General features: G+C 35.3%; 1 protein-coding gene across 2 annotated transcripts; it reads right to left on the reverse strand.

The window, feature by feature from the left end:
• Positions 1-780: 780 nt before the first annotated feature.
• STIL (STIL centriolar assembly protein) lies at positions 781-23,315 on the reverse strand. Of its 2 annotated transcripts, none has more exons than XM_070745821.1 (17): positions 23,040-23,315; positions 20,788-20,854; positions 20,389-20,493; positions 18,971-19,086; positions 18,020-18,207; positions 17,304-17,551; positions 15,909-15,992; positions 15,637-15,723; positions 14,033-14,180; positions 12,651-12,760; positions 11,164-11,275; positions 8,034-9,071; positions 7,452-7,614; positions 6,647-6,869; positions 4,438-4,630; positions 3,642-3,892; positions 781-2,205 (listed from the first exon to the last, which is right to left on the reverse strand). In XM_070745821.1, exons 2-17 carry the CDS (start codon positions 20,820-20,822, stop codon positions 1,383-1,385), a joined length of 3,924 nt encoding a protein of 1,307 aa, XP_070601922.1. In that variant the 5' UTR covers positions 20,823-20,854; positions 23,040-23,315; the 3' UTR covers positions 781-1,382. The 2 variants fall into 2 exon arrangements, with proteins under 2 accessions (XP_070601922.1, XP_070601924.1); XM_070745823.1 differs by having other exon boundaries at positions 12,651-12,756; positions 14,029-14,180; positions 23,040-23,189.

Genomic DNA, 23,315 nt, shown 5'->3' on the forward strand with positions numbered 1-23,315 from the left:
AGCCTAGAGTTGATTCCCATGTTGTGTGTGTGTGTGAGAGAGAGAGAGAGAGAGAGAGGGGAGGGAAGGAGAGGAAGAGAGAGAATGGTGGCGGAAATAGAATGAAAGGATTCAAGAAACAGAACTAATGCAGAAGCCAATTGCTGGACACTAATTTGGCCACAAGAGAAGCTGCCTAATATCTGGAGAGATGACAATATTTTCCTAACACACTTGAATTTCTAGTAAAAATGCATAGGTGTCAAAAACCTCATAAAGTCCAGTAAAATTGGTATGGGCAGACTAAAGCCCCATAGGAAGGAGTCTCTTTCCTCTGTCACTTTCATATGTATTATGATTTGAATCACGTGAAACACCTTAGCTCACTTGGCAGGCTGATCAGGCAAATGTTCCTACACATGAGTAAGTAGCGTAAGCTAGTGAGCATATTGGGATTCAAACTCAATAACATATGCATAATGCTTGGGTGCATTATCTTTTTAGAATGTACCAATCTATTCCTCTTTGGATTACTTTAATAAGTATTTTATAATTTGACAGGATGATAAATGTACCCTGAATATAAGGTATCTGCACCTAAGGAGATCTGAATGCAAAGCAGGCTGTTTTCCCAATCCAAGGATATTACTTAGTTTGCCTTATAATTTTGAAAATTTTCTCTTCAGAAGTAAGGAAAAGCAGTGATGAGAGCTTATCTTTGGTTGTTCAAATCCCTTGCTCACCCTTCCTTAAGCAGATGTAAAATAAATGTGAAGCTTCTTGGTTTATAGAGACATAAAGTAAACAAAATTATGTTTAATTACATTTGTATAGCAGTGTTTTTTAAAAGTTAGCACATTACAAAAACAGTCTAGCAATTTTATTTTGGCACACAAAGTATTAAACAAATCAGGAACTACAGAATATAATTTTGGTGTTGATGACGAGTCAAACACCTAAGATGGCTATTATTTGTCAACCTAGTTTTGTTTCCTAATTGCATTTGTTACAAATAACCATATAACATTTTATTTCAAATTCATAAAATAAGAGTTAAAACTGCAAAACACTTCAAATCAAACTTGCTTTAAACTCACTATCTGCTTCACCATGGATAATTTCATTCTTGTTGCATTTAATAAACAAATCAACATATTTAAAAATACCCTACATGCCGATAGTATCCTGATTATATTCAATGACCATTTGGAATGTAAACGTATTCTAGTATGCATAAAGACCTAAATTTATTTTGTGACTCAGCCTGTATTTCTCTGTATGAAATTAGGAACCACTCTATTTATTGATTTCCAAGAAAAAATGAGTTATATTTAGCCAGCAGCATCTCTTGATTTTTCTGAACCATGAGAAAGAAAGAAAAGAGGATGCCAGTAATAAATAAATCAGAATAACTTTGGTAGTTGTCTGAGTTGTTTTACATCGAGAAAAGTGCCCACTAAGTTAACATTTTCTGCTTGATTAAAATTATCAATAGAGGGAGGTTGTGGAGCTCCAGTCACAATGTGAACATTTTGATTTTCTTTGTCTGGATGCTGTGTAAATTCTGCTTCTCCAGGCAAAAGTTTCATTTTTGGTTTTAAATCCTTTAAAAAAGGGTGCAGAGTTTCATTAGTTTGATGCAGGATTCTGGGTGGCAAAACAGCATTTGTAACATTTCTTAAGATGGGCCCTTCTGAACGCAGCAGGTGACAAGACGATTCAGTTTTACGGTGTGCTGGATCAAAATGAATCTGCTTCTCACCAGTTCTTTCAGAAGAGCCTTTCCTGGAAGCAAAGCCCTCTAAAACAGGGTTGAAATCCAAGGGCAGAACAGACTCTAAACTTTCTTTGCTCTTGTAGTTCTCAAATGGTTGATCTTCTTCATCATCACTACCACTGTTGCTTTGTAGGAGGCCATACTTCTTCATATATCTCTTGGTTGCAAAAGACATGTTACCAGGCGAAATTAAACCAAGGCCCATCAAAGACTTCTCTGTGTTAGTTTGCAGGAGAGTCTGTAAAGATGAAGTCACAGAATTTCTCTGGCTTGAATGATTTAAAGAAAGTTGTGACAGTTGATTTTCATTCAGATACTTGAGTGCAATAGCATTTGCCTCCATGCTCAGGTCTGCTCCAGTGGGAGTTAAGCCACTCATACCAACATTAGCAAAAGAAATATAGTTTAGTCCTGGCACTATCGCTTCAGGATTAATACAAGCCAATACACTAGAAAAGAAAAAGATACATTTTAAATAATTCTGCACATTACCATTTATTCAATTTGTTAACCAGCTGATTATAAAATCTGAATATACTTGAATGTAGTTTCCTAATTTGACAGCTTTAATATGACACGTAAATTTGTTGTTTTCATATTATCAGGGAAATTTATAAATTAATGAATAATTTTAGTGAGATTGTTTGTTTTTATCAGGGGAATGTAATACCAATATATATGGTCTGATTTATATGTCTGGGAGCAGCCTTTTATTTCTGTCCTTTATAATGCCTTCCTGTACATAAGAAAACCATTTTGATTTGTTAAATATAAAAAATAAAATAAAATACTACAGTATATTCAATGCAAGTCATGATTGGAATAAGAATGCATTTGTCCAGATTATCTCACTACAAAAGTACAGTATATAGGTAGCATTGACAGACATCTAGCCTTGTAAGCTTTTTAAGCAATTCTGTGTAAAAGGAGACTTTACAATCTGCTAAACAGTAACCCTGATTTCTAGATAACTATCTGCAAAAGACAACTGTCATAGATAGTTCAGATTATTAGGCCGACATAGCTGCATGAATACTGAGTCATTTGTGGCTTTATTAAATATTAATATATTTTTTTGCACATTTTCATTAGTTTTTCATATAGATAGGCCAGATTTGCACAGACAAGACTGTAGGAAAGAAATCAGAAATGTAGTTTTCATTCTCATTTCAATTTAACAATGGTTTAATAGTGCATCCAAATTCTGAACTGGAAAAAAAATTAATGCTGAGTAGTAAAAACCAAATTTCAATCCATGAAGGTTGAAGACAGTAATAATGCTCCAAACTTTCTACTAATAGTCAAGGCTATCCAGACTTTGTTCTGGGTTGGATATTACAAACTTTTGCTGAAGGAAAAAAAAAACTGTGAAAAAAAAAGTCATGAAAGGGCTTTTTTAAATCAAACTAAGAAGAACAAAAAAGTCTGCCTCACTAGATGGTTGGAGGCTTCTCGTTACTCTCTAGATGACAAAACACCACATCATCTTTCCCAATCCTTTAGTCCTTTCTATTCTTTTACTTTTATCATAAGCTAGAGTGTCCCAATGTACATACTGAAATGTAAATAAAATATGTACTCATCATTTTCTCCAGCTTCTGGAGAACCTGACAAGATTTTGTTCCCATGTAACATAAAGTATTCACTACTCAGTCCTCACTAGAGAAGCTAAAAACACTGCTTAATTCTACAGAATCACAATTAAATTATAAGGAAGCCCAACTCAGTATAGCCGGAGCATAATAATGGATGGGAGCAGGAGTGTCTGTAGGATGTGGTCAAGACATCATTAACTGATTTGTAGGTTATATGCAGCTGAGAATTGTAGTGACTGAGGTACTATATAAAACCTAGCAATAAATAAAAATCAATAAATTTCCATTACCCAGCATTCTCCACTTTGTGTACATTGTTCATCTTCTCAGGAGAATCAAAATTTACTCCAAGGTTTCTTAATTGCTTCAAGGTAGCACTCAGAACACTATCTTTATCTCTTAGGACCATCTCTGATGCTGAGCTTCTTTTCTGTGCCTTGTTTATTTTTAAGGATGTAGTGCATTCGTCTTTAATCAGATCCTCTTTCAGAGACAAACTGCTTTCATCAGAAGAGTCCTTTAAAAATCTATTTACCTGACCCTATAGAAATATTATAAAGAACAACATAAAATTAGGTGAATAAAATTGCAGGGTGACATCTCCATAGGAATTCACAGCATGTTGACAATGTATTCAAATCACCATAGGAAAACCTGTAAGCGATTTATTTCTAGCTCTCAAATCATAGATGCACAACTAATGTCATTAGCTGATATTTAAACAGATTTTAGTATGAGTCTTTAGAATGCATACATTGAGAAATAATCTGTTCAAGTTTACATTTGAAATATCGTAATTCTGTTTAATTTTAGATAATCATGCAACTAAAACCTACTATTTTGTCCCACACTACATTTTTAAAAATAAATAATAATTTATACAATAGAATGCAGTTCTAAAATATTAACAATAAGCTGGATATATCCTATTGAGCACTTTAAGGAAAGCATGGAAGTTCAAGATGCATGGATAATAAAAACTTCACTATGAAGTACTTTAAAATAAATCAGAAACAAACTAATTTAAAGGGCCAGCACTGTTAAACACTTGAATTAAATAAAATTGTATTGAACAACAAAACTTACTAATAAATCCTGATACATTTTTTGATCATTTAATGATACATTTGGTGGGGTAGTAATGGCAGAGTCAAAATTGTGTTTATCACTTGGTTCAAAACTATTATCAGTTCCTTCTGATGGACTGGTTTGCAAACATTTGTTACCATTTTCATTCCACAGTGAAGCTTGGTCAATTCCTCTGGCAAGTGGTCCATTACTATTAGTAAAAACAGATATGATTTGAAATAAACTATCAATACATTTATCATTCTAGAAGAATTAACATCTTGAACTAGACCTCATATTTTTCCAATTCTCACATTTCAGAACATTATGTTTTTAGATCGGAAATGGCAAGCATTCATCTTCATTTACTGCAAGCGATATGTTCAGAATCATGACTAAAAGGTAATAGTAGTATCTTCATCAGTATATTACTTGAATATATGAAACATTTCCAGTTATTAAAATAAATATGACTTTAATATTTTCTGTTGGATATTTATGCGGAACTGCATGTGTCCAACAATTGTTTAAATCCAACTTTTCTTCCGGGGTGTATATAGGATTCATTTTCATTATCTGTGCATGAAAAAATATGTTTTTAATTAGTCTGATCTTACAGATAATTCTATTTTGTGTATTATTTCTGACCAGGACAAGGAACATGAACTGACAGTTCTTTGCAAAGTAAGTCCATTGTCAATGCCTGTGTACTAAAACAAAGTCTTCAGATTGTATCTGTTGGTGTTTCCTTGACTATAAGTTGAGGCTTCCAAAAAACATAGACCAGTAACCAGAGCATTCACCATTACACAAAGGATTAATGTGAGTAAACCTCTCATTATGAACATACTATGGTACCAAAAATATGACTGTCATGCATGACATGAACTGCTTAAGCTGTGCTTTCCTACATTTTTCACAATTGATGCTATACCAATTTTTGAAGCCTACTGAAACTGACAACATTGAAGCAGATCTTTACAAATGAAACACAGCTCTTAAAAGAAAGTTGGGAAACTGTCAACGGTGGAGCTAGAATCAAAATATTGATTCTATAATGCCGTAGAAATTGCTGTATAATTCATTTAAAGTAACTCACTGCTCAGAGTCACTCATGCCCTCATCACCTCAAGGTTCGACTACTGTAATGCTCTCTACATGGGGCCACCTTTGAAAAGTGTTCGGAAACTTCAGATCGTGCAGAATGCAGCTGGGACAGCAATCAAGGGCTTCCCAAGGTATGCCAATGTTACACCAACACTCCGCAGTCTGCATTGGTTGCCGATCAATTTCCGGTCACAATTCAAAGTGTTGGTTATGACCTATAAAGCCCTTCATGGCATTGGACCAGATTATCTCCGGGACCGCCTTCTGCTGCATGAATCCCAGCGACCGGTTAGGTCCCACAGTTGGCCTTCTCTGGGTCTCGTCGACTAAGCAATGTCGTTTGGCGGGACCCAGGAGAAGAGCCTTCTCTGTGGCGGCCCTGACCCTCTGGAACCAGCTCCCCACAGATATCAGAGTTGCCTCCACCCTCCTTGCCTTTCGCAAGTTCCTTAAAACCCACCTCTGTCATCAGGCATGGGGGAATTGAAATTTCCCTTCTACCTAGGCTTATAGAATTTATACATGGTATGTTTGTATGTATGAGTGGTTCTTTAAATTGGGGTTTTTTAGATTGTTTTTAATATTAGATTTCTTTACATTGTCTTTTTATATTGTTGTTAGCCACCCTGAGTCTTCAGAGAGGGGCGGCATACAAATCTAATTAATAATAATAATAATAATAATAATAATAATAATGAAAACAGCTATCCGGACTCAAATCCAAACAGTGTTTTTGAATCAAGCTGCTTTTGAATCCTATTCTTAGGATTAAAATGTTAGATTTTCAATAGGGGGCAAATATAGAAAATATATTGTCAACTTATTTTGAGGTTTAAACGCATAAGATGTCATAGTGGAGAACAATTCAATTCAGCCAATCAAGGTTGCTATATATGAGCAATAATATATTCTAGAATATAAGATATAGCAATATAGCATATTACTGAAAGCATAAGAATAGAGCTGAATCAAGCCAATCTGATATTCATAATACAAGTCAATTAAAATACTAGCTTCAGTTCTGGAAAATAACCTCACAAATGACTTCAACATAACAAAAGATTTATGCAAAATTTAAAAGAAGTCAGAAAGAATATTTCAACTTTATAAAAAAAATTACCACAGGCCTGCAGAAGACTGATTAGTTCCTCCTTCAACAATATGGACACTATCTACAAAGCTGGGTATATCAACAGCTTTTAATGAAGAGGCAATGCTAGTCTGACTACTGTCCTTTTCTGCACTCATAGAAATAGTGATATCTTCATTGGAAATTTCAACGTCATCTTCTTTCACAGACTCTCTCTTCTTTTCCAAAGGGGTATTCCAAAACAAGCTGGCACCTATTGGAAGTCAAATAAAAATATTTGCAATTTAAACTAGGCTGCTGCATTATCAGCTATATGTGATGCATATGTTGAAACAACTTTGCACCATTTACGATGCACTTACTCCCTTACTGATATAAACTGATCTGATTACTCTACTAGTTAATTCTTATTGTATATGCAACATTTATTAAACAACTGAAAAATGGTAATCTATCACCAGTTTGTCTTGGTATGTGCTCCTGCTTTGTAATCCTAAAACTGCCACAGATAATTCTAAGCAGGGTTGAGAGTTCTATGATCCCATTACAAAATACCTCTTTAGTTACAGAGATCTAATGTGTCAAGGTAAAAATATTATAGCTGGTGGATTTTTTTTAAAAAAGTTGACATTTGTTTTGTGCTATTTATGAGCAAACTAAGTTAAACAATCCAGTTATTTTACAAAATTGTAAATCTGAAGCATAATGTTATATTATAGTATAGGTACTAAGTAGGTTTCCTCAGAAATTATGAGTCACAAGAACAAAATGGCTCCGATGCTTAGCATTTTCCAAGTTTAGTGTCATTTAAAGAAAATGTACAATAAAATATTACCTGTACTCACTGCAATGCTGATACTTTTCTTCATGTGTAACCCTGGAGAAGACTGGGTTTCCATAGCAACAAATTCTACTTGCTTCTCAGACTGTATGCTATTGTTTTCTATGGATCTGGAAGCACAGGAATGAAGAGCTTGTGCCTCTAAAAGCTGCTGGATCTGTAAACAAAATCTGTGTTAACTGAACAGCCCAGATAAAAGGAGAACCAATTAGTATAAATTACTTGATAACAATGTGTCCTACAAATATTTAAGACTGTTTTCCTTTCCATTAATTACATAAGGCAGTATTTTAAAGCCCTTTTCATATATAAGAAGATAAAGTAGGGCACCATACCACAGCACATAGAAATAGTTGAAATTAAATAAAATCATTAGTTTAGCTGATTATTGTTCAATAATGATTTGCCAGCATAAGAAATGTTAACAATTGCAACACATGTTACATTAAAACTTCTACTTGTCTCAGATTAAAAAGAAACTGCCAAATTCCAGCTTGAAAGTCACACCAACCATGTCAAAGAGTAATTATACTTCAGTAAGGAAGCCAAATAGATTATTGAAATAACCCAACCAACCTGAGCCTGTAGCAGCTTGATTTGCCTATCCTGTTCACCAAGAATTTTGTAAACATCTGAAGATAATTCCACCATTTCATTATCAGATACTGTATTTGCAGCATGAAGGTTCATACAAGCTGAATGTGTTGTATGTGATTGTGCATTACCATGATTTGCTGGAGATGGCATTCTTACTGCAGCGGATGTGTTATTATTAACAGGAGAACAATTTGCTATTATTCCATGATGGCCTACATTAATAGGGCTACTTGCGGCATACACTGGATTGCTACCACCATTTACATATTCTTGATTCTGATGGAATATTAATTTTGTACTCTCCTGGGTAGGGCCCGAACGATTTTCAGGGCTGTCATTGCATAAGCCTTGCCAAACATTTGCTGGACAATATTGTATATGGCCGTACTGCTGACAGTTGCAAATACAAGGAGAACAGCATGATGGACCTTCAATTGGTATCCGAACTCCCAGGGGTCTTCCCAGATAAGATGGGGGTAGTGTACAAGCATGCCAGGGATACTGGGAAGCCACAGGATGTTTGCTAGATTTTTGTGCTGAAAAGCCATTAGTATAAAGTTCTCCTTTCTGTGGAACATCGTCATTATTTGCCAAGGGTCTTTCAGAAGGAATTGCACATTGATGCAGTGATGTATTTTGTGGAAGTTCATTACAGGATATTGGAGAAGAGGTAGGTACACAGCCCCTTTTTGCTTGAGAACATGCTGGGCTGGACTGCAGTTGTAGTGGAGATTTAATTCCTTGGTAAGATATTAAAGATGGACTCCTGGGTTTCAGACGACTTGGTATTTGCTTCATAGGAAGATCTCTGGCACCTGAAACAAACACCTGTCTCCCAGCATCAGAGCTCTGAGAGTGCTGGGGAGCATGCACTACAGAATATGCCATCTTAGCAGGCTGGTGTACAGATGAAGATTGATTTTTAATCACAGCATGTTTAGATGTTGGTACAGATTCTGTGGAGGTGCCTTCAAGTACAATGGACAGCTCAGGAACTGAAGGATGGAGCTCAGTCATCTGGAAACCAAGACAATTCAAAAATAAAATCCTTAGTTTACCAAATTAATCTGAGGTATTTTTCGCTTATCATCTACACTCTAAAAAGAACTTAGTGCAGAGAAATAATGAGATAAGGTGTCTACTATGATGAAAAGAAATATGCTTCTACCAGGAGGCCTAAAATACCCTTCCAAGCCTTGCATATACATACATACATACATACATACATGTCACATGTTTTTTTTGCTGAATTTGAAAATTAAGGGAGACTAGGATATGTGTGTGTGTGTATCACATGTTTTACATACAGAATATAGTTTGTCGACTATGAATAAATTAACTGCCTTGAAATGGCCCTGGGTTGGGCCTAGAGGCAAAAAGGAACTGTGACGCTCGTCATCTTCAGGCTGGTGCGTCTGTCCTTGTGCTAGGGCGACCATGCAAAATTGTACAAAGTACAAAGTATTCAATGAGAATATTTCATTCATTCAGATCTAGGATGTGTTCTTTGAGTGTTCCCTTTATTTTTTTGAGCAGTGTATATGTAACATATTTTTGCTGATAATGAAAAGGAAGGGAGACTACTATAGATCTATATGAAGAAACAATAGACATCACAATCTCCGGAACTTTAAAATTGGTTCCCTAACAACAACTCTATCAACAGACATGTTGATATACCACTGGCATAACAAGCACTAAGACACTACGAAGGATTTAAGAGGGATGGATCACTATGGAGGAATAGAGACTGGCCCAATTAATCAGGGTGACAAACCCTAATTGAGTGCAAGAGAGCATGGTAGAGTAGCATGAGAACGAGAAGCATGGGAAGGGGATGAGGAACAATGCAGACCTATTACAAGATCATGGGCAAAACAGATGTACTTGGAGGACATAATGTGTGCCCCTGAAAGAAAAAGCAGTAGCAATGAGGGAGAGGGAATTGGGAGAAATACCTTCAAAGTAATGCCTGATAACCCTACACTACCCCCACCCCCACCCCAAGAGACAGAGAGGCAGCAAAAATCACATCACTATCTATCAACATGACTAAAGCAAAACAAAAAAGCAAATTACAGGGAGGAAGTAAAGATATGGGTCTATTATGCATGCAATAACTAAATCAATCAACAATGCATAAAAGCAAACATCTCTCCAATGGTGATTTTACACTCTGATGATGTTATCAGGGGCTAATTAAAGCTTAGTATAATAAAAAATTTAAAGTTCTGAAGATTGTGATGTCTAATGTTCCTTCTTCTATAACTATACCTGGAACTCACATCATTATATATATATTTGACTCCTATGAAAATCATTAAGTGTTGTATCACATGATTCTTGACAAATCTATACTGTATTTTCTTTTATGTACACTGAGAGCATATGCACCAAGACAAATTCCTTGTGTGTCCAATCACACTTGGTCAATAAAGAATTCTATTCTATTCAAATATATATTTATCTATCTTTTATCTATCTATCTTTCTGTATGTAGATAGATAGATAGAGATAGAGATTATACACACACACACAGAGAGAGAGAGAGAGAGAGAGGGAGAGAGAGAAGAGGGGGATACATAAATGCAAGTGTGAGAACAAGAAAAAAACACTGTAAAATGATTTATCCAATGTAACACTATAAAACCTAATGTTTGCAGTTATATATTTTCTATTATTGCTTCACTTTTAGAAATAAGAAAAACAAAACCAATTCAATTCAGTTGGCATTTAAATTCTTAATAAGCGTATCAGTATGTCCACACTTTTGCTAGCTCTTGTGTCGATAATTTATGAGAACACCTCCCTATTTAATTGAGTCAAGTAATTTTGCCATGGTTCAGCTAGTTTACTACTTTTTGCATATTCCCACAGCATAATTATGTAGAGTCCTAAGAAAGCCTTCCTCCTCAAACTTAATTTGGAGATAAAGCAGCAATAAAGGGTTAAGAGTCCTGTAGTACAACCTAGTGGCAGGATTATGACATAACACTTATTTGTAAGAACTCAGAATGTCAATACAGTACCGGTAATATTAGTTACTCAAAATAAATACTGCAAAGCTAATTTACTGTGACTGGTTTCAGACAAGAAATCTAGAATATACCGGTTGATTGATGGGATGAGGACGGGGAAAAGGTCTTGGAGATGCATCATCTTCCACACCAGAATCTTGATCACTGACAGACAGTTTATTGAGTGAGCAATCTAGGGATAAACTATAAAAAAATATTTTTTTATAAAACTAATAAAAAATAACTTTGTTATCTATTTTTTATTCCTGTAACATATTACAAATAATCATAGGAATCAGAGATTTTAAAATATTCTTATTCTTATATGCAATATGCCATTTTATAATACAGTGATCCCTCGATCTTCGCGATCTCGATCTTCGCGAAACGCTATATCGCGATTTTTCCCACCCGATGACGTCACTCTCTTCCTTTCTCATCTTTCTTTCTCTCTCTCTTTCTCTATCTTGCTTCTTCCTCTCTCACACTCTCTTGCTCCCTCTCTCATCTCTTTCTTTCCTTCTCTCTCTTTCTCTATCTCTCCTCCTCTTGCTCTTGAGCGGCGGGCGGGCGGGCGAGCGGCGGGCGGGCAGCAGCGAGGAGCCGAAGATCGGGGTTTCCCCTTTGCGTGGGCGGCGGGGAAGACCCAGGGAAGGTTTCTTCGGCTGCCCAGCAGCTGATCTGCTCGGCAGCGCGGCAGCAGTGAGGAGCCGAAGATCGGGGTTTCCCCTTTGCGTGGGCGGCGGGGAAACCCCGATCTTCGGCTCCTCGCTGCTGCTGCGCTGCCGAGCAGATCAGCTGCTGGGCGGCCGAAGAAACCTTCCCTGGGTCTTCCCCGCCGCCCACGCAAAGGGGAAACCCCGATCTTCGGCTCCTCGCTGCTGCGGCGCTGCCGAGCAGATCAGCTGCTGGGCGGCCGAAGAAACCTTCCCTGGGTCTTCCCCGCCGCCCACGCAAACTCCACCATCTGCGCATGCGCGGCCATGGAAAAAGGGCGCGCATGCGCGGATGGTGTTTTTACTTCCGCACCACTATATCGCGAAAAATCGAGTATCGCGAGGGGTCTTGGAACGTAACCCTTGCGATACTCGAGGGATCACTGTACAGCTGTTTTAAATAGTGCCCACAACTCATTGGACATTTTTTTTGGCAATTTACACATTTTATGACCATTATTAAACAAGAAAAAGCTGGACAACTGTAAACAAGTCAGGTAAAGCATATACATTTTATTGTTTCTTAATTTTAAAATTTTATTCTATTAACAAATGTTACATTTGTTTCTTGGTTACAGGAATAGTGTTTTTCCTAATACAGTCTTTCCATTAAAGAAAATTTATACTGTGAGATTAGAAAGTAAAATCTACAAAAAATGTAAATACACACATATTGCCTGATATCTCGTGGATGCATTTCAAATGGCAGCAGAAGGGGACACCTATCTGATAGCTAATTAGTCCTATTAAAATCTTTATTGATGCAAGATACTGTACTGTAAAAACTTTGGAAGTGATTGAATTGTACTGAAGCAAACCAATAGTACAGATTATTTGCAAGGAGAATTGTAAAAACAACTCACCTATTTATGGAAATGTTTTTTGAAATTTTGCTGAAGAATTCTGTTTCTGCATTTATATTTTCTGACTTCAGTTCAAACTGGATAGGGTATTTATCTGAAGGTTCTACTTCCTGAAATGAAATAGATATAGATACTAAGCCAGACAGTCTAATCACAACAAAAATGCACTTCTCTACATCAAACATTAGTGGTGCTATTTATTGCCTGAAAGTTTTTATGTACCTACCCTGTTTCCCCCAAAATAAGACCTTCCCTGATAATAAGCCCAATTGGGCTTTTGGGTGCATAGCAATAAGAAGTTATTTCGGGGTTCAAAAAAAATATAAGACAAGGTCTTATTTTCGGGGAAACATGGCATATGTAGGGGATTCATGACAACTATAGAGAATTGCAGAAGTAAAAATTTAAAGAACATTACTGCTGCAATTTTCTTACAATCATATTAGGTATAGTATGGAGGTACTGAAGTATTTCTATTTTTATTTTAATTGATTTAATTTCCTTATCTGTGCTTCTATCATATTAATAAGTTTGTCAGTCTGTATTCTTTTTCTTTCTCACTCTCTTCTCACTCTCTCCAACTCTTCCATCTATTTTCCTTCCCTTCTCTCCTTCCTTCCTCTCTCCACTCCACCTCTTCCTTTCTCCAACTACTTCCTCTTTCTCCCTTGAGTGATTTCAATTCCAATAAATCTTATATTAAACAGACTGGCAATATATTATTAGTTATATTCTTTCCATGTTTCTTCTCTTTTATAATATTTTTTAAAAACTTGTTTATAATTGTTTTCTTTTAATTATTGGTATACACTTTAAAAATAATGCTATCTCTTCAATCTAATTTTGTCATCTGGGTTTCTTCATTTCTTTATTACTCCTTATCTTTTACTTTTGTGCTCACTTTACTTCAGTTTCTAACTATATTCATTTTCTATCCAAGTATAAAACTTCATCCAAATATTATAATATTCAGATTATTCTCTTCTTTAAATTTCATTGTCTTTTTATTCATCTCGGCACAATCCAAGATTTTTTAAAGTATATCTTCTTGGATCCTTTCCATTTTTGTTCCTATACAATTCTTGCTGCAGTTATCATATGTACAATTAAGTATGTGTCTTCTTTACTAAAATTGTTTTTGCCAAACAATTTTAGATCTTCATGATGAAACTTCAATAGCAGCTGTTACTTTTGAAAGAAAGTTCTATTTAAAATTTCTAAAGAGATTGCCCTTACTGGAGTGTTAAGGACATTTGAAGGTATAAACAAAACCATTTCATAGTTTGAATAAAAGCATTCTAGTTCTTGATATTTTGATCTTATAAACAAAGTAGGGGCATGCTATTTCATATTCAGCATGACAGGAAGTTCAAGCAACTTACTTTGAACAGATGTAATGTTTCTTTGCATGTAAGTAGTTGGAAGTCTAATTCAGTAAGCCCATCATAAGGCAAGCATTCATAAAACTTTGGATCTTTATGATTCAGAGCAAAAAGAACTACAAGAAACCTTCCCGTTTCAGAAAATACCCTAAAAGAGAAGAAATGCAAAAATCACAAATTTAGAATTTTCATCCAACAACATTGTTCACTGCCAAGAGTCATAAGTTTGAGATGGTTATACAAATTGAATAAATCAACCAACAAACCAAGTAATTATAAATGTTGAACAGAATTTAGCATTTTTTAAAAAAATACAGTACAATACAGTATTTAACTAACCATGCTAGAGTCTCAATCATTGTCTGTATTGCATATCAGAGATTAGGATTGCCCCCACCCTCCTTGCCTTTCGTAAACTCCTTAAAACCCACCTCTGCCGTCAGGCATGGGGGAACTGAGATATCTCCCCTTGCCTATGCAGTTTTATGTATTTATTATTTTATTTATTTTATTTATTCGATTTTTATGCCGCCCTTCTCCTTAGACTCAGGGCGGCTTACAACATGTTAGCAATAGCACTTTTGAACAGAGCCAGCATATTGCCCCCACAATTTGGGTCCTCATTTTACCCACCTTGGAAGGATGGAAGGCTGAGTCAACCTTGAGCCGGTGATGAGATTTGAACCGCTGACCCGCAGATCTACAGTCAGCTTGAGTGGTCTGCAGTACAGCACTCTACCTGCTGTGCCATCCCGGCTCTTGTATGTATGGTATGTTGTATGTATGATTTTTTAAACAATGGGATTTTTTAGACTTTTAATGTTAGATTTATTATTATAGATTTTTAATATTAGATTTGTCATTGCATACTGATTTAATCACTGTTGTGAGTCGCCCCGAGTATGCGGAGAGGGGCGACTTACAAATCTAATAAATAATAATAATAATAATAATAATAATAATAATAATAATAATAATAATGTCATCATTTATCATTAAAGTTACATTACCTTCTTGGACTACTGTGCAAACCTGATTATTTCTGCTACAGTTTGCAAAGCAATAAACACCTTTAAATAGAATGCAGGATGATGCCATCTAATCCCAAAGAATTTAATCTGTATTTATAATGGGGCAAGCAAAGCATTGCTCCATGTTTATGTAAAATACTCAACTCTTTGACACCGCCGCCAATCATATAAAAGGTTTAGCTAAGATCATGTTTTAGAAGACTTCTCCAATAAGATTCTATACTGGACATGGTATCTGGTTGGGTCTATCCCACTTTCTAAAACAGCACAATACAAAGATAGTACAATACATTTCCATGGGCTAGAAATCTGTTGTACTTATTCTTGCATAATATTTACACATTATATATTATAACTATATATTCTTTCTGAGGTACTTTAATAGTATTTTATTATATCTACCAATTTGAATTTATTATTTATTTTAATGACCTTTTTGATTATACATCTTGAGTATTTTAGGAATAAAATGTAACATAATATAAAAGGCCAATAAATTAAAATCCCTATTACTGTAATAGTAAGGAAAAAAACCTATTAGTATTGAGAAAAACTAATTTTAATTATAATTACCTCTCTTGGATTGATGAACTGTATAAGTATCGCAGACAAAAGGCCCAAACATGTGGATTATGAATGTGAACTAGCCCACTTAGCCAGCTAGAGAAATAGAAGAGGAAAGAGGAAAGATACATCTGAACACTATATTACAACACTTGCATATCATATACAAATAAAATCTAGACTGAATATCTGGAGTAATCTGCAAATATACTGCAAATGTTTGTTATAATACAAATTGAAATCAAGAAACTTGGGGAAAAGCTCATCATCCAAATACTTACATGCCAATCAGTGGCAATGTGCATGCTTTTGGGTCTGATTCCAGAATTAGAAGAAGTTTCCTTGTTTGATCCATTGAAAGATATCTGCAAGTAAAACAAATGACTTTTTTTTTTACAAAAAAATGTGATTTTAAAGAAATGAAAGAGATTTCCAAACTAGCAAAAAGCTTTTGCCAGAGAAGTAGCAAATAAAGGAGATAAACACACAAATTCTTCATATTTGATATATGAGAAATGTACGCGCTTCACACAATAGACTATATATACAACACTAAGAGAATAATTTTGTGTAATTTTTTCCAGGACTCTTCTGAAACAAAAATAGTCAGTGCATATACTTTACCCAAAAGTAATAGAATAATGTAATAATTAAATTATTGCTGGAAATGAGTCTTAGAAGATGGGGAAGTTAGGCAACTGACACTTTTACACATTATTTCATTTAATATTACCACTACCTTATGAAAACAATTCCAGCAGCTACTGGATGGGGAAAAAACCCTACCCAGAAAACTCCCCCACCATCCATATTTCCTGCATGAAGGACCAAATATTTATTATCTGTACAGCTGTCATAGTAATGTAATGCTAGAATTGCCTCATTCTAGGCCTGAGAGAGTAAGTGGACCAAGGCCAAACAGCTGGCCTTATATCTAAGACAGGACTAGAGCTCCCAGTCTTTCAGCTTGAGGAATAGGAAGGGTCAAGGAAGAAATTCAAGATTGCCCCACCTTGGCTCTCTTTGGTTTAACATGGAAGGAAAGGAATGCTATCAAGCTTTCCAGCTTCTGTTATTATATATTATATCAATAGTATATTCCTTGTGTCTGTTTTATGAAGTGGTCTGTCATAAAGGGCTGACAGGTAGAACAGAGATCAACAATAAGGGAAGCTCAATTAATGTTGGTATACTGGCATACTTTTCTTCTGGCTCAAGGATTGGAGGAAAACATTGGAGGAAAGCTGCCATCCATCCACTTTACTGGTGTCTGTTATTAGGTACCTGAATAAGAGACAATGTTCTCTGGTGGCTGAATTAAATATTTTTTTAACAAGTTATTATAACATTTTTCATCTTAATGTGTACTTTCAGTTTAAAATTCTTGGAGATTAGTGTAAACTTCTAGAACCTTCCCCCAAAGAAATGAATATTAGCATTTCATGAGGGTGCATGTACAACATCCTAGAAGTAGCCCAAGGTCACCAGATGGCTTTGTCTTTAAGACAGAATGAGAGCACATAGTCTGCTGTTTCTAGCCCAGGGCTTTAACTACTATTTCAAACTGGCTCTTTAATGTCATTCAAGAACCGGAACCCTTAGAAAGCATTCAATGAAAAACTGCACTCTTGACAGAATCACAAATAATGGATGTTGCCAAACTCAAATTAACTTACCCATATTTGTAAGTTCCTTGGATTTGTGCAATATTCATATTGCTACTTAGGTTTCTAGCAAGGGCTGTAGGAATTATTGGGATAGGCTTCACAGGAACACATTTTAAAACATTGGCCACTGTAACTGCTGCCCAGTGAAAATCAAAATTTAAGTTGTCCATATTCTCCACTGAAGAAATGTGAACTCTTAAGGTCAACAGTTTGGAAAGTTCCAAAGAATCTTGGCTGTTCAGATTCTGATGCAATATCTATAGTAAGAAAGTAGCAAAATGAATCTCAGATAGAAGTATCATTAGAAGTATCAAGTGGAGCAGTATGCTCTGTCCCATAACCGGGTAGACTAGGTTGTCCCAATTAAAAAAACAAACAAACAAAAAACCCCAAATACTTTATCATTGGGAGTTGTTTAAAACAGGGAAGGGCATCACCAATAGCACCATTTTTAGGCATGCTTCCACATGTTTTCAACACAGTTGAAAAGAAAAAGCAAAACAATGGGGATGTTATTACAATTGTTCTTATTTCTGCTTCTGCCACCAAGGAGAGTGTCAGAAAAAAAGAATGATTCCAGATATTGAGAATCTATAAGAATTTTCCATGTTTAAATATGCAATCTTTTAAAAATAATACAGGGGTATAACTAGAGACTGAAATATTATATAGTCAGCACAAGGTATCATCCTAAAGAATAAAAAGAATGTTCCCCAAATTCTTACCTTAAACGCTAAGTTAAAATCCTCAAAGGTGTGTACTATGGTATCATTTGATGAACATTCCCAAGCACCAATTCTGCATGGAATGAAAAAGTCTCCAGGAAGAGGTGCTGTGGGAATTTTTCCCAAACCATTTGGTTCTTCACGACCAGGATCAAAACGATCTACTGTTAGCAATACACAGTCACCATCTATACAAGAACATTAGGACAGTTAGTATGCTTTCAAATTTTATTTCATAATTACTACCCCTACATGTTTACCAGTGTCAAAATCTAGACAAAACTTTGCTCCAAAGAACTGGAATGACTATAACTTTGCAGTTACAAGGCACTCAGAATATGGTAAAAAACAAAAAGTCCAATTTTGACTCCATGTAGTCTACAATAGGTAGAGCACTCAATGCACTCTGCAACAGGAAAGAATACAAATGAAGACACATTTCCAACTCATTAAAGGAGATGCACTTTTGCGGGGCTCACAAGCAGTTTCCCATTGTTTTAGTATGTACACCTACTTCAATTTCTCTCTTATATATGACTTACATATAACCAGAGCAGCTTTCAAAGCAATAATGTAGAGCCCTGTGCACTTTATACCATCCTATTTTGAAGCCCCACAGAGCCCAATAAAATATACTTGCTTTAATTACTTAAACCATCAATTCTTTTCCATGTAAAAAAAGAATAATATAACTCTACAATAAATCTGAGCTGTAGAGAAGTATCTTTGAATCATTTATATCCCCAAGGGACTAAGAAATTCAAGATGGTAATTCATTATTAAGTAGAGTCAGCTTAGTGATGAAACACATAGTCATAAATAATAGATTCTAAGTTCAGTACGATGTTTTCTATTCCTTGGTGTTATGTCACAAAAATCTTTTTCTGTTAAGAAGAAATAAGTTTATAAGGTTTACTTATTCAATCAAAAATAGAATAATTGCATACTTACTTTCATCTACTACAAGAGTGCCAACTAAAAAACAGGTGAACGACTTCTTTCTACTTTGCTTAGCATGACGATGGGCAAGCCGCAGTGTTTTTTCAGAAATTATCACTTTGGGATTTCTAAGGGATGACAGACACAGAATTTACTCTTTATGAACATAACATACTAAGACATTCAGTTATCTCCCAAAAATATTAATTACAAGCAAAAACAGCACACAAGGAAATAAAACCAATGGGATAGAAGTTGAAGTAACAATTTCAGGCTGTGATATCTCAGTCACTTCCAATTTGATCGACCACAATGCATTCCATATCCTGGAAACCACTTAAGAAGTTACAATTGATTAAGAAAACAGTTGCAGAGATAGTAGTTGAGGGCTTCCCATTTAAGATCTTTACCCACTGAGCTATTATCTAATTATCTTGGGACCTCTTTCTCCTGTCGTTTTTGCCCAATTGGTTAGATGTGCTATTGTTGGCACACTTGTGCTATTATTTATTTGTTTGTTTGTTTTGATTTGTATGGCGTCCACTCCCAAAGGACTCAAGGCAGCTATTGTCTTGTGAGATTTAGGAAATATACATCTTCTGCATCCACACCTAATTACAAAACAGCATTTCCCCTGAGGTTTGTATGGCTCAAAGTTTGTGTATTGTCAAAATTAAAAAAATCATAGCTCTTTCTATAGACCGTTAGTAAGATGAGGTGATGCATTTCTTGACAGAATATTTTGACTTCTGATTAGGATGTTTTCTCTCACTGATGTAATGCATTTATTATTGTTTGCTCTTTTCTTATGCTGATATTTTACTCCAATCGGTAAGCCTCTCAGAAGAGAACAATCATGGTGATCTAGTAGTAAAGACACTTGCCTCCCATTTGGAAGAATTGAGAATTCAACTCTAGGTAGCAACAGATATTTCTCAGCTTAAAGACAAAATACCTGCTGTGAACTCCGCATAGGCATCAGGAAGGGCATCAGGGTTCAGCTCCATTCAGTTGCCCCATCTTTACCCCAAATTAAGGGATTACAGGTTTGTTTAAAAAATTACACCTTTCAGAACAACTTCAGTGAAAAAGGTCTAAGAACATCATTTTGATCCTTCCTGAAATTTAACTTTTGATTTAATTGCCTAAATATAGTCATATGCATTTATTCCAAGTTAGACACCAAGAAAATCTGTGTTTTAATGATGACATTCTCTCCTTTAGATACAGCAAAGGAAATTTCGAATTTTACCATGGACATATTACATTACTTAATAATAAATAATAAACTCATGGAAACAAACACAGTATTATTTAAAGGTTAACTCAGTCCCCAATCTCTGGTAGATGAAATGAAAAAAATCACTAAAAATGTATGGTGCTCCCAAACACTTTCTACTGTGTTGAGCCTAAAAGTTTACAAATCTTACCTACAACATAGGTGAGAAACAATGCTTTCTCCAATAGGAGCTGGATTCCAAAGTGCAAATTTTGATGCAGGAAAACTAAAAGAGGGCATCTTTCCCCAAACCCCTCTGAAAGATAAAACAATTTTAGATTTACCATATTTTATTTGGGTAAAGAGAAAAGATGATGACTGATGTTCAGATATTTATTTTAGTGTCCATAATTATATATTATAAATAAGGAACTACTTTTGTCTGCAAATAGCAGATAGCGTATTTAACTACTAAACAAAATTACTACAGAAACGGAAAAATACTACACATCAATACTACAGAAACAGAATCGATATTATCTTCAGTGCAAATATTCTTTCTCCATATCAGTTGTCTTTAAAATCATTGATCTGAACAAAATATCAATACCTTTGGTTTTGAGATTCAGGGGAAATTGGTTCCATGATATGTATGTATGAAATTTGAGTTTTCTACTCTGTAAGAAAACGTAACACAGGAACATTAATTGGCATTAATTTTTGGCATTATTTTTTCAGCAGAAACAACTTCTATTTTTAAGTATAACTATTGCTAAGAAAGATATATTTTAGCTTCAGCATAGTTATACTTCAGCAAATATAACTACAATTTACAATTCCTAAAAATTGTAGTTATATCTACTATGTTGCAGCAATTTATATGAACAGGAAATATGGTCAATAAACCAACAGCAAGATTCATTGTGAAAGACTGTTGAGTGATTTTCACTAATTTCTAATTACTTATTGCCTTCACTTATAACCAACTTGGTAACAAGAATTAAGCTAGTGTAACAATGTAATCATCATTAAACCTAATGCATAAAGACTTTAATATAAGATATCATAGTCTTGTGGGAAGGGGGGCATGACATATTCATTTCATTCCCCAAAGGCTTCTTGGACAGCCATGGCCTTTAAAAACTTCAAAAGGCTGGAGCTGCTCTAAGCCAAACAAAGCACACTATTTTGTAGAAGAGATAACCCATTTTTAGACACTAGAAAGTACATTTTTGGAAGATTATAGGGACCCAGGGAGAAGTCTATTCTCACCCCCCACATCCCTCCAATCTTACTGAGTGGGCAGTTATGAGTAGAAGCAGACAATCTCCAAGAACCCAGTTCCCAAGCTATTTTAATCTTAGAAGTAGATCATATGAATATGAAAGACATATGGATAAAAACCAGGCTTTTAAACTTATGAAACAAGAAAGCAGTAGGTTAAATGTTTGAAGAAAGAATAAAAATACTATCACTGTTTGTGTTCAGAAGAATATACCAAAATTTCTACTGTATATATAAACTATAGATCTTTCTAGGAGGCATAAAGCAAGAGTTAAGGTGAACTTTTCATTATTCTGTCATTTATTGCAAAATAGTCCTTTCACGTCAGTTTCTTGTTCAAATTAAATGAAGTTAATACTCAAACAAAACTCAAAATTTAATAAAACTGGGGCGATAGGATACAGATACAAAGTTCTTCCCCTAGTTAAATTAAATAAAATAGGATAGGAATGCCTATTAGAGGGAATATTCAGATTGGGAATAGTTTATGAAAATGAATTGGGAATTCTGCTTAACCATAAGCAGAATATGGTTCACTAATGTACCATGCTTTTGAAAAAAGAAATACTATTATTAGCTACATTCTTATTTTTCTTTATCTAAGGATCAGTATAGTTCTTGATTCAAAATGACTATATTTTCAACTGGTCAGATAAGGTATTTCATCTAGTTCAATAAATGTGAGATATTTGCACCAGCTTTTGGTTCAGTTTACGAAAGCAATTGTTTAGTAAATGGAAGAATTGAATAGTGAAGCCGATTATTAAGAAATGTGCCTCAATTAGTTGGGTTCATACTGAAGCTGGACATCCACCTAGCAAGAATGCATTCAATTTAGAGCCTATATATGGAGCAAGAGATTGGATTCAGTGACCTAAAAGCCTCACAGTGAAATTACAAGAAAGATGCTTCCCAAATACCATAAGTTGACAAGAGGCCTATAAAAGAAATGACATGTAACCTAATAAGAAACACGGATGAACATACATGTCCCCAGATTCTAGACCTTTAACTATTAATGCAATTCTTTCATATTATTTCTGAAGCACGAAGACTTGATATAAGACAGCAAATACATATAATAAAATATAATAAAAAACGCACCTTAGATTACGTAACCTCATTTGCGCCATGCATTTTTACTACAATTATGTGGGCTTTTTTGGGGAGGGGGGGTAGGTAATCATGAATCAAATTGTTCATGTTCAATGTACATTGTTGAAAGACGAACAATCCATATGTTCGCAAATTACTTTAGGGAAACTGACAGAATAACAACCATTGCCTATATTGTAATATTGTAGCCTCTTGTTTATTTTTGTCAGAAAGCGGGGGGAGGGGTATCCAAGGCCATAGGCAAGGAAATCCCAAATAGAGTAAGGATTTCCCCAGGCGTTTCTGCTTCTGAGTAACTTGTTGAACCGTTATTGCAAGGCTTGTATATAAAAAGGGAGACTTAGAATCATTCACAAAAGGAAGAGAAACGTCCTATAGATAAGAAGGGAAAATGTAACGGTGAAGAGAATTTGTAAAAAGAAAAAAAATACCCGCCTTAAAAGCAATTATCGCCCCATTTACCTCACAACTCTCATTCAGATACCGTTTTTATTCCCGGGTCGCCGGAACCGAACACAATCTATTCAACCAAAGCAACCGAATTCTTATTTCCCTCCTTATTGTGGCGGTCCCAATGGCGGCACAATCAGCCAATCCGAACTCCCTCACGGCAACACGCTTTAGCCAATCCATGCTCTGATCAAGGGCTTTCCTCCGCCCCCTTCCTTTTCGAATCGTTCGTTTAATCGTCAATCAAAACCATCGCACCCGCCTAACGGTTTGTCGTAACCAATGACC

The sequence above is a fragment of the Erythrolamprus reginae genome, chromosome 3 (assembly GCF_031021105.1).
Source record: "Erythrolamprus reginae isolate rEryReg1 chromosome 3, rEryReg1.hap1, whole genome shotgun sequence".
In the NCBI taxonomy this organism is placed as follows: Eukaryota; Metazoa; Chordata; class Lepidosauria; order Squamata; family Dipsadidae; genus Erythrolamprus; species Erythrolamprus reginae.

What these genes read in the sequence shown, in the direction of transcription:
- STIL (XM_070745821.1), bottom strand. Translation starts at nt 20,822, where the DNA reads ATGGAACCAATTTCCCCTGAATCTCAAAACCAAAG. An exon ending in CCTGAATCTCAAAACCAAAG is followed by an intron (nt 20,494 to 20,787) that starts GTATTGATATTT and finishes TTTATCTTTCAG; the next exon opens with AGGGGTTTGGGGAAAGATGC. An exon ending in CAGCATTGCAGTGAGTACAG is followed by an intron (nt 6,870 to 7,451) that starts GTAATATTTTAT and finishes GACTTCCAATAG; the next exon opens with GTGCCAGCTTGTTTTGGAAT.